The sequence below is a fragment of the Euprymna scolopes genome, chromosome 29 (assembly GCF_053919585.1).
Source record: "Euprymna scolopes isolate OS-2025 chromosome 29, ASM5391958v1, whole genome shotgun sequence".
NCBI classification, from domain to species: Eukaryota; Metazoa; Mollusca; class Cephalopoda; order Sepiida; family Sepiolidae; genus Euprymna; species Euprymna scolopes.
Window position 1 is genome coordinate 39,740,526 of NC_136510.1, and position 11,581 is coordinate 39,752,106.

General features: G+C 35.0%; 1 protein-coding gene across 1 annotated transcript in view; it reads right to left on the reverse strand.

Moving 5' to 3' along the window:
* Nucleotides 1-826: 826 nt before the first annotated feature.
* LOC145252611 (uncharacterized) overlaps nucleotides 827-11,581 on the reverse strand; it is a 54,583-nt gene continuing 43,828 nt past the window's right edge. Inside the window, exons 2-3 of the mRNA XM_080112321.1 lie at nucleotides 7,026-7,366; nucleotides 827-1,510 (exon numbers count right to left, since the gene is read on the reverse strand). Of these exons, the coding sequence (XP_079968447.1) occupies nucleotides 968-1,510; nucleotides 7,026-7,337 (855 nt within the window). The 5' untranslated portion in view covers nucleotides 7,338-7,366 and the 3' untranslated portion in view covers nucleotides 827-967. The remainder of the gene's footprint in view (nucleotides 1,511-7,025; nucleotides 7,367-11,581) is intronic.

An 11,581-nucleotide genomic window follows, 5' to 3' on the forward strand; every position in this document is an offset into this window, starting at 1 on the left:
ATAGAAGATGCGTATATAAAAACGACAAACAACCACAAAATTCGCGCATAAGCCTGAAGAGTCCTAGAGTGGATGAAACGCGGAATATTCAGTGTAGCTTAATCGCCATATATGTTTTATAACTTACTAACTAGCTCTACCTACGTATTGAGCACTTTTGAAGTAAATACTTAAAGTTTACGCATAAATTTATACTTTCGTATATTAATTTTATGTGAGTAAATTAAGTAGTTATATATATATATATATATATATATATATATATATATATATATATATATATATATCTGACAAATGCAGATGATGCTGAAATATGGTTACGTATTCCTCTAATCCCAAACAAGCTTCATAGGCGCTAATGTGTTAGTAGTGTTTCAGTTTAATTTCATTCTTAAAATTTAATATTTGTTTTTAGTTTCATTGTTTCTTCACAAAAACCTTTGTTAAAATGAAAGCTACGCTAAGTGGTCGATTACAGTCGAGGGCGAGCTGAAAGCTCCTTTTTTCCTATCTTCTGCGCCGATGTGTAAGAGAAGGGCGCCACTCGATTGACAGAATTACTTCATTTGTCCCTGATCACCCCCTTATAATGTTGAGTGTTTAGTATGGAGGGACATCTAATCCCATTTTTTTTTAAAGTTTTCGGCATGATTCGACTGACAATCGAAGATCGGTCCCTCTGCTCATTAACTTACAGTCTTACAATTAGGACAAATTTTAAAATATAATTCGGTTTAAATATACGTTGTTCGTATAAGCCACGCCCATTTTTGCGCGTTCCTAGCAATAAGCAAGAAGAGACTAAATAATTTAACACAGAATTCGGTTTCTTTCGATTCGATATTTCGTTTGTTTTATTTATGAAACTTCGTCAAGAATAGTATTATTTGCCACCTTAAAGTAAAAATGGGAACTAGAAAAAAAAAAACATGAAATGTAAGATATTCGTAAAAAAGTAACAACGTGGTTAAACTTCTTTTAAAATGAGTTTCCCTCCGGCACTGAAAAAGGCCTTGATTTTGTCCGGGTTGCAGGATTTGGGAAGTTGAATTTCTTTATTCAGCTCTTTGCTTGTTGTCCCTCCAGTGACGTTCTCAACGCCTTTTGCCTTGACCCGTAACATCCGATCATCTGTAGTGATCTTTACGCTGTTCGGCTCAAACCTGCTGACATCGACTTCGACACAGAATTTATCGTGTCCGTCTTCCTCCTTCTTTCTTGCTAACATCGGAGAGGTTCGTATCGAATGGAAGCTTAACGGAATCGCCCTCAAGCTTAAAGGACTGGAATGCGATGAACCGCCCAAAGGACTGGAATGCGATGAACCGCCCGGACTTAGATGGCTCGTGTATTTAGGGGGTGGTAACAAGGCTTCGGCTGTGAGGTAACCGTCAGATGAGACGACGCAGTTAAGACTTTTCAGGTCGATATTGAGCGGCAGGGCCACTCTACGGCTGTACTCAACCATTTCCGACGACTCCCCGTCTTTCTTTTCATGTTTTGCGTGAACCTAGCAAAAAAAAAAAAAAGAAGAAAAAGTTAACATTAATGAAAATAATCGATATAAGAATATGGTAAGACATTTTTTATGTTCATACGTACGTTATCACCTTTCACACATATTAAAAATAACAAGCGAAGGATGCATGGTCCCCCGTGAGTGAACAATGAACGAGCCATAAAAAATGACTGTTCAGCATTTGTCCCCCCCTCTCATTTAGCCCCAGGGCACGTCAAATCCTGATGAAAATGAACAAACGGTGCAGTTTTAGGCCTTAACATATGTAAATTTTAGTTCTGCACTATGCAAAAAATGAAATGACCATCATCTGCCCCCTCCCAATATTTAGCCCCCAAAACCCCCAAGGCCTTAACATATTTAAATTTGAGTTCAGCACCATGCAAAACTGCTAAATAGACATACACGGAAATCTTTGGACAAATATGGCAAAATAGTCCCACAAATGGAGTGTTTTTATTGGCCCTAAAAGAGCCCCTGGGACACACCGAAGAGTTATCGCGAAGTATAAACAAACAAAATTATATAGAAATAAGTTAATTATAAGTTTTCAGAAAGTCTTATAAAAATCCAAAGCATCAATTTTTTAATAAGCACAAAAGTGTCAATTTTAACTATTTTAGGGGGGCAACCGGGGGTTTTGCCGTAAAATCCGTTCTGTTACATTTTTTTTTACTCATATCATATTTAATGTTTGTTCAAAATTTCAAAAAAATCCAATGCGTAATTATTGAGAAAAGTACGGACAGACGACGGGAATCAAAAACCAAATTCGATGATAAAAGATTTTTTTTTTCAATAAAGGAAAACTTTATAAGTAAAATATTTCGGCCGACTATGGCCTTGCTCAATCAAAAATAGACAGAATTATTTTTCTTTTTTGTTTGTTGTTGTTCATAATCAAACTATAACGACGAATGTTTATGATAGTCGATCTCTTCTGGTGTCAAATTGTGACAGTTAATAATGTTTACTGTATATAGCTCGTATAAGCCACGCCCACTTTTTCACGTTTCTAGTGATCAGAACAAAACAAAAAAAAATGTATTTTTACTATCGAATTTGGTTTCCAAAATGACTTCTTTTGGCTAGATCGACGACGAAGAAACAACAACAACAACAACAACAACAACAACAACAACAACAACAACAACAACAACAACAACAACAACAACAACAACAACAACAACAACAACAACAACAACAACAACAACAACAACAACAACAACAACAACAACAACAACAACAACAACAACAACAACAACAACAACAACAACAACAACAACAACAACAACAACAACAACAACAACAACAACAACAACAACAACAACAACAACAACAACAACAACAACAACAACAACAACAACAACAACAACAACAACAACAACAACAACAACAATGCCTATAATTCACTGAGGAAGGCTGGCATCGTCCGAAATAATTGGTTTACATTATTTACATTTATTGAAAAAATCTTTAGCATAGAATTGGATATGAAAAAATGATCTTTTACAATTTCGATTTTACGGTTATTTTCAATGTAAAAATTTGGATCTGTTATATATATATATATATATATATATATATATATATATATATATATATATATATATATATATATATATATATATTGCCCTCAAACCTCTGGCCTTGATGGACAGGAGACTAAAACTTGCTGCTATGGTTTCAAATGATCTGAAATAATACCAAGAGGAGACTTGATTCTAAATATTTTTCATGTTATATCTCTCCTCTTTTGGAAATAAGGTAAGATTATGAATATCTCTAGTATCAAATAATCTTTATACACTATGAAATTTACGTTATGTATGAAAACCAAAGAGGGAAGATAGAACATATGAGAAATATTTGGAATCAAGTCTTCCCTTGCTGTTATTTCAGATCATTTGAAACCATAGCAGCTAGTTTTAGTCTCCCCTCCATCAAGGCCATAGCTTTTGGTGAAATATCCGATATTTTGTAATTCATATGTAAAACTAGAAAAACAAATGACTATGACTGAAACATTTTCATGGCTGTAAAAAGTGCCAAAAATAGGCCCTGGGTGATGGATGATAAGGGCAAATGTGATAGCCTACTACACGATTGATATGAATTATTTAATTAATTAGAATGTAATGGATAGCTATTTCAGAGGCTTAGCTGGCCAAAATGTGGCGAGATAACAACTATGGGAGGCAATATGTATGCAGTCGAAATTATCCCAATATTATTGAATTATTTAACAAAAGAAGTTTAATCGTATTAGCAGGTGAAAATTTTCCGACATCTTGTTTAAATCAAAAAGAAAAATTACCTTCCTTTCTCCTGTGTTTTACGATCGTTTTCATCAAATTCTATTTTTTTTCTTTAATAAATAATTTTCTACCGGATCGATTGTCGTAATTTTTGGGTATAATCATCTTAAAATAGTAGGAATACATAGATACCATTGTTTTTTTTTGTTTTTTTTTTATTACATTTTCACCCCAAACAAGGCACATTGCCACTTTGGTGTAGGGAGCTACTATCAGGGGAAACATCTACTGGGGTACTATGTAGGGATTAGGGCAGCGAGATGTTGGTTCACGTTGCACTTGAACTTATGCATGTCAGTACAGTTGGGGAAGCAGTGACCCGGAATGGAATTCCAAAGTCTAGCAGTTCTGGAGAAGAAACTACTGGAGTAGAAGGATCTTTTACATCTAGGGATCTCTACAGTGTGGGGTGGGATTTTGCAGCTTGTCGGGTCTGTCGAGGGTGTTCACGTCGTGGGGGCACAAGTGCTTGCAGTTCTTCAGAGCATTCACCATTATAATACTTGTAGAACAGGCAGAGGGATGCAACGTTTCGACGATGGGACAGAGGCTGGAGTTTTGATGCCAGTTAAGGGCCTATCAGATTTGCGACTCTCTTTTGAACCCTGTCAAGGAGCGAGAGACTAGTAGCCGATGCACCGGCCCAAATATGACAGCAATACTCCATACATGGGCGAATAGTGGCCTTATAGAGGTACAGGATACTTTCGGGTGTTAAAAGTTTTCTAGCACGGTAGAGAGAGCCCACCTTCCTTGCAGCGGCCCTGGCAATGCCCTCGATGTAACTGTTCCAACTCATGTTTCCAGTGAACGTTAGGCCAAGGAGCTTGAGAGACGTACTCTCAGATAAAGAGTCGTTGGCCATTGCTATAGGTGGTAGAGAAGGTTTCTTGTAATTATTGAATGAAACCAGTTTTGTCTGGGTGGCATTGAACGTGACCATCCATTTTTGTCCCCATTCCACTACTGATTGGAGGTCATCCTCTAGTGTTTCTGCCATTACTTTAGATATATGTTCGTTTGTTTTCCTGTCGTGCCTGCTATAGAGTGTGGTGTCATCAGCATATATCCCCATCTCAGAGGTAATCTTGTCGGGGAGGTCATTTATGAATATCAGGAACAGCAGAGGTCCCAGGATAGATCCTTGGGGCACTCCCGCATTTATATCATATTGTTTAGATGTACGACCGTCGAGGACAACCTGGATTTTTCTCTTATCTAAGAAGGATTTAATTATGTTAAGTATTCTACCAGTGATACCGTAAGATCTAATCTTCCTGAGGAGACCCTCATGCCATACCCTGTCAAAAGCCTTAGATATATCTAGAGCTACCGCTCTTCCCTCTCCCGCTTTGTCCAGTGAATGGTATATGCGTTCAGAGATTACAGTGAGGATGTCTGCCGTGGAACGGGCTTGTCTAAATCCATATTGACGGTCGGTCAGAAGTTTAGCATCTGTAAGGTGCTGGACTAGAGCATGGTTAATTAAGGTCTCAAATATTTTGGCAAAAAGTGGGAGGAGGCTAATAGGGCGATAATTTAATGGGTCAGTTCTTTCGCCAGAATTCTTGAATACTGGTACTACAGAAGCAGTTTTCCAACAGCTCGGAAAGCAAGATTCATTAAGGCATTTGTTGTAGAGTTTGGAGAGAACTGGAGCTACTTCGGCCGAGCACTTTTTTTAATAGCACAGCTGGGATGAGGTCGGGTCCACATGCTTTGGAAGTGTCAAGGTTTTTTATGATAGCAAGTCTCGAGTGTCCAAGAAAAGAAAACCAAAGATAAGTAAAATCTTTAACTGTTTAGCATGAAATTTAAAGCAAATATTCTTTACATTTCCAGGCATATTGTAACCGATAATTTTCTACATTTAAATAGACCATTTCGCAGTTTACAAAACCCATCTCACTTAAATAAGTCAATGCTATAGTAAAGATAAACTCGGTTAAAAAAAAAAAGAAAAAAAAAAAAAGAAATTATGCGTATTTATTTAGAGGATATGAAAACTTTATTTCAAAATCATTTCCACCGTGTAAGAAATCCAGACTTATTGCATGTCCAATTATTGCATATATTTAAAAAAAAAAAACGTATATAAATAATTAGATTTATTGAGTTAAACCTGAAACTCTACCATTCGTTAATTTATTGATGGTTTTCCTTCACGGCGGTTTAACTTATTTCAACAAATCCTTACGGTGAATATGATTTAAATTCTTTTCGAAAGCTGTAGTAACTGCACATTTCCTTTTCAGTTTTTCCGCTTTTCACCTTGTACGTTATATATGCTATTATTTTACGTTATATATGCTATTATTTTATGTTATATATGCTATTATTTTATTTCCATCATATTTGTTTGGAACGCGTATTTCAATTGTTAACATTAATATCTCTGAAAACGATACACAAGCGAGGAAGCATCGTCGCGCCGCCAATTGGAAAACTTTTCACCAAGTGACCCCCCTCCCCCTAAAGTAGCCTACCCAGTCCTCTACTGAATTAGATAGCATCTTGGTACCACAAATGCCATTTGACCTTTCGGGGCCAAGAGAAACGGCCACCCTGGTCTTTAGTCTCGAGTGTCCAAGAAAAGAAAACCAAAGATAAGTAAAATCTTTAACTGTTTAGCATGAAATTTAAAGCAAATATTCTTTACATTTCCAGGCATATTGTAACCGATAATTTTCTACATTTAAATAGACCATTTCGCAGTTTACAAAACCCATCTCACTTAAATAAGTCAATGCTATAGTAAAGATAAACTCGGTTAAAAAAATAAAAATGTTTTCATATTAAATTCGGTATTACGATTTCCGAAATTTCGTTCCAATAGTGTAGAAGCGCTCAATAACATTGTCTTTGTGTGTTAAATACGAACTTAAACTCTTCAACTTACTTATACAAATATTTTTTGAAAAAATTATAATATTTGACACAAACGTAGAAAAAAGTAATCTGTTTGTTGCTGTATTTCTTCGTCACTTTTCACAATAATACTCTATAGTTTGCTTTTTCGCAACTTTAACACCAGACAATTTCATTTGTTTTTCTTGGAGTTGATCCACTATGCCCCATTCGGGCAACGCCAGAACACGAGCTAGCTAGTTTTATCTAAATACAAATAACATTGAATGGATTTAAGAAAATATACATCAGAAATAAGCTTAGAAGAACTGATCACTTACTTGTAATTTATTGTCAACTAATCGAACTTCGATCTCTTGCGGTTCAAACTGACGAACATCGAAACGTGTGGTGAACACTGGTCGGCCATGGATGTCTTTTGCGATAAACTTTTCCCCACCGGTTGGATTTGGGGAAGCAGAGCGTAGGATGCCAGTTGAGACCGGCCTGAGGGTGAGCATGTCACGGTGCATGCGGTCGAGTTCTTTGCTCCAGTCTGTATTGCCAAGATCTTGTTGGATCTCAGAGAGGATCTTGTTGTGTCGATCCAGCAGGGTCATATCGTCGCTGAGCACGGGAATCTCAACGGACATAATGCTGGTTGGGTTCAATCAAGGAAAACCTGAAAAGAGAGACGGACACGAAAAGTATACGTGGAGTAAACATTTAAGAAGGAGTAGGAGAAAGAGTGAAAGAAAGGGGGTAGTCTTGGTCATTTTTACGACGGAAACCACTTTTCAGTGTCATTATATGCTAGGCACTGTATGTACCGCGTCGAGTCATAGAATTCTCCAGGTGCGTATCTGGGGGCGCGTTTAACTCGCGTTTAACACCCTCCCCACGAATCAAGACGAAAAGCAACAGGAAACTACTCACTTTACTTGTCTCCTCGAGAGTACCATGGCCCTACACTCTCGAGGGCCGTTGTAGCTGACACTGTTTAAACAGCAGGGCTGCTGCATGCATGCATATGCCGGAACGCCATAGGCTTAGCTGATAAACCGCTTCCAGAAATAAATGACTTGTCCAAAAAGCAATAAATATAGTCGTATTTAAAACCACTGCAGCGGATTGTGGTAGTTATGGCTCCAGAACCATGACGTGTACTTCTTTAACTTACTTGGGCTAATGCACATTTTGTTAATTATATAACTGTGTTTGTCTTGATTATGACTGAAAATCGGAGATTGAGGTTTAACCGACATATACTATGAAAATAACGATGAAGAAAGATGTTCTGTTATTTTAGAACAATTTAAAATGTTCAATATTGGTAAAGTAGAACGGATAAAATCATGATGCTACGCAACGGATACATACATGATGATTGCAACGTCTTGTCAGACGAGTGCCACTCCCTCAGACATTTAAAATCCATGAGCCCAAATACCTGAGGGAGTATCTATACAAAGATGATGTTACAGAGTCTTAGCTTTGTACGACAGCTAAGCCTCTCTCTAGGTTCAAAATGTTGAGATCCAGCAACAAGCAAGAGCAAGATAGCCAGCAACAAATTAAACTGCAGACCAGCTTAATGCGGGTACTGGTCTTCCGCTTTATGGTTTTTTTAAATCAGAGATTTGCTTCTCCTAGAGAGGTTGCCTTCACCACGGCTTACGGGAGCCCTCTCCACCCCAATACACATATACGCACTCACAAATATACACGGTGCTAGTTGGCCATTGACCCAGAAAAAGAGTTCATTCGCCCTTTGATACATACATACATACATACATACATACATACATACATACATACATACATACATATAAGACACGCACATATATGCATAAGGTTTGAAAGAAAAAATATAGACGAGTTAGTCAGGTCTGTAGCTGACCTTTAAGCCAGCTAGACATGACTACCTCGTGGTAAAATGCAATCGATAACTGTCACGGTGAATTATTGATGGGTTCGGAGGCTGGAGATCATTGGCGAATCGGAAGCATTGGAATATTGGAATGGGATGAACTGCATCATAATGCTACGCAACAGATAGACATACTTATAGATAACATACAGTCACACACGCCGACGCACATGTGTGTATAAAGGTTGAAAGAAAAATAGAGACGAGCTAATCATGTTTGAAGCTGATTTTTAAGTTAGCTACACTTGACTAGCTCGTCTCGTTTGATGAGGCCTGCACAGGTTTGAAATGCATTTATAATGAGATTGGGCTAAGTAATGGATTTTTTTCTTTTAATTCTTATGTACGCTCTGTTCTGCATTGAGATCTTATACTTGAGATTTCATACGGCAGCTACATGATGAATTTAAGAACTACAACCACAAGCACAACAACAACAAAAGCTACAAGGTGTATATACATGCATGTATGTATGTATGTATATATATATATATATATATATATATATATATATATATAATTATACGTATATATTTTTGATGTTTTTGAAAAAAATGATCGCGCAGACTTTCTTTTTGCCGGCACTACGTATGTGTATATGTACATGTATATATATGTATATATATACATGTATATATATGTATATATTTGTGTATATATATGTATATATTTGTATATTTATATGTATATATAAGTATATATATACGTATATATATGTATATATATATGTACATATATATATGTATATATATGTATATGTATATATATGTATATATATATTTATATGTATATATATATGCATATGTATATATATGTAGATTTATGTGTATATATATGTATATATATACACATATATATCAATATATCTACATATATATGTATATATATGCATATATATACATATGTAAATATATATATGTGTATATATATGTAGATATATATGCATATGTATATATATGTATATGTATATATATGTATATATATGTAGATATATATGTATATATACATGTATATACATATATATCTAAATATATATATGTATATATATATGTATATATATATATGTGTATATATACATATATATGTATATATCTATATGTATATATGTATATATATGTATACATATGTATATGTACACATACATACGTATATATATGTATATATATGTATATATATACATAAGTATATATATGTATATATATGTATATATATACATAAATATATATATATATATGTATATATATATACGTAATTATATAAGTATGCATACATATATATGTATGTATACAAGTATATATGTGGCAGTTGTTTAGAGAGTAGGATTGTCTCAGTGCAAAGTCTTTCTTCACTATAAAAAGCTTCAAGCCAGGCATTACTTGATAGTCAATGGAATACACACTTTTCAATCAGTGTGTATCTCGTTAACAAAAAGGCTGGCTGTAGCCTTAAACGGCAAACGGACATTCAATGAGGACTGGTGCAGATATGGCCGTGAATGGCAATAAAGGCTCTGGAACTTCTAGGGTCTGGTCTGGTAGGTATTCAGGGCACCACAGCTTGGACCTGATCATTAGTGAATGTGCTAGACTATAGAAGATTCATAGAGGTGACCGTCTGGCACGTGTGGCTAGTTGTGCTCATGCTTGTGTCATTTTAGCCAGATATATAATAAGTAATGGCAACACTCGAGAACGAGTTGCTGCCATCATATATGTATATATACATATATGCATATATTTATGTTTGTGTATATATATGCATATATATATTTGTATATATACGTATATATATGTACATACATGTATATATATGTATATATACGTATATATGTGCATATTTATTTGTTTAAGAGGCTTGCCTTTTTTCTGTTGTTCTTGGCTTTCGGGCCGGGATCAAATGTAGTATCTGTTCTGCAGATGATGCACTTAAGATAATTTGTACCAGTCAATGGAGGGGAAACCCTCTATACTGGGACAATTATTATTTTTGGTAACCAGAGTGCCCCCTTTTTGCCTACTTATAGGGGAGCTGGTTTTTACCCCACATTAAAAACGGCCTTGTGCCTAATATATATATATATATATATATATATATATATATATATATATATATATATATATATATATAATAGCAGGCCGCCCGTCATTGCCCGGTTGTAAAATGCTTAAATATGATATTTAGATTAATGCAGATTTCTTATTAACTATATTATATTGAACCCAATATATAGTAATGATTTACAAAAAGTGAAAAAAAATGACTCCTAACCGTGAATTGAAACCAAAACATTTAGCTTACAATTTACTTTTTCCTTTAGCATTAATGCCTGAGCCATGAAGACATGTTTGCTGCAAAGCTAAACATTTTTACGTTAGACTGGCGTATTAGTAATGCCGTCATTCGACTTTTACCTGGCGAATTTCATTTCTTTAATTTTCACACTTTAGCACCAATTTCCCACGTCTGAAACTCAAATATAAAATTTCGCTTGGGTTCGAATACTCTGTGTATTAAGATTAATGTCTGTACACCAAAAACTGACAGGGGAGTTTGGTGGGCATTTTTTTTAAACAAATATATATATATATATATATATATATATATATATATATATATATATATATATATACGCATACAGAAATATATATAAAAAGAGTTTTCTGTAAACTATAATCATTTTTATACAAATATTATCCAAGTATAAATCATGTAGAATATCTGCATGAATATAAGTACACGTAATCTATATAATTATAAAACTCAAATGACCTTGTAACGGGTGTTGTAACCCAACATCCGGTTTATGACTTCAGTTGCGCAAGCGTACATAAACAAATAATCAACGCGACAATAAAACGTATTGTTTTACTGTGTACGTTTTCAGCGCCCGAATTGTTTTTTTTTTTGCGTTTAAATTATCCAAATAAACAATTCTTAATACTTTCTGCATTTTTTACATCGTTTATT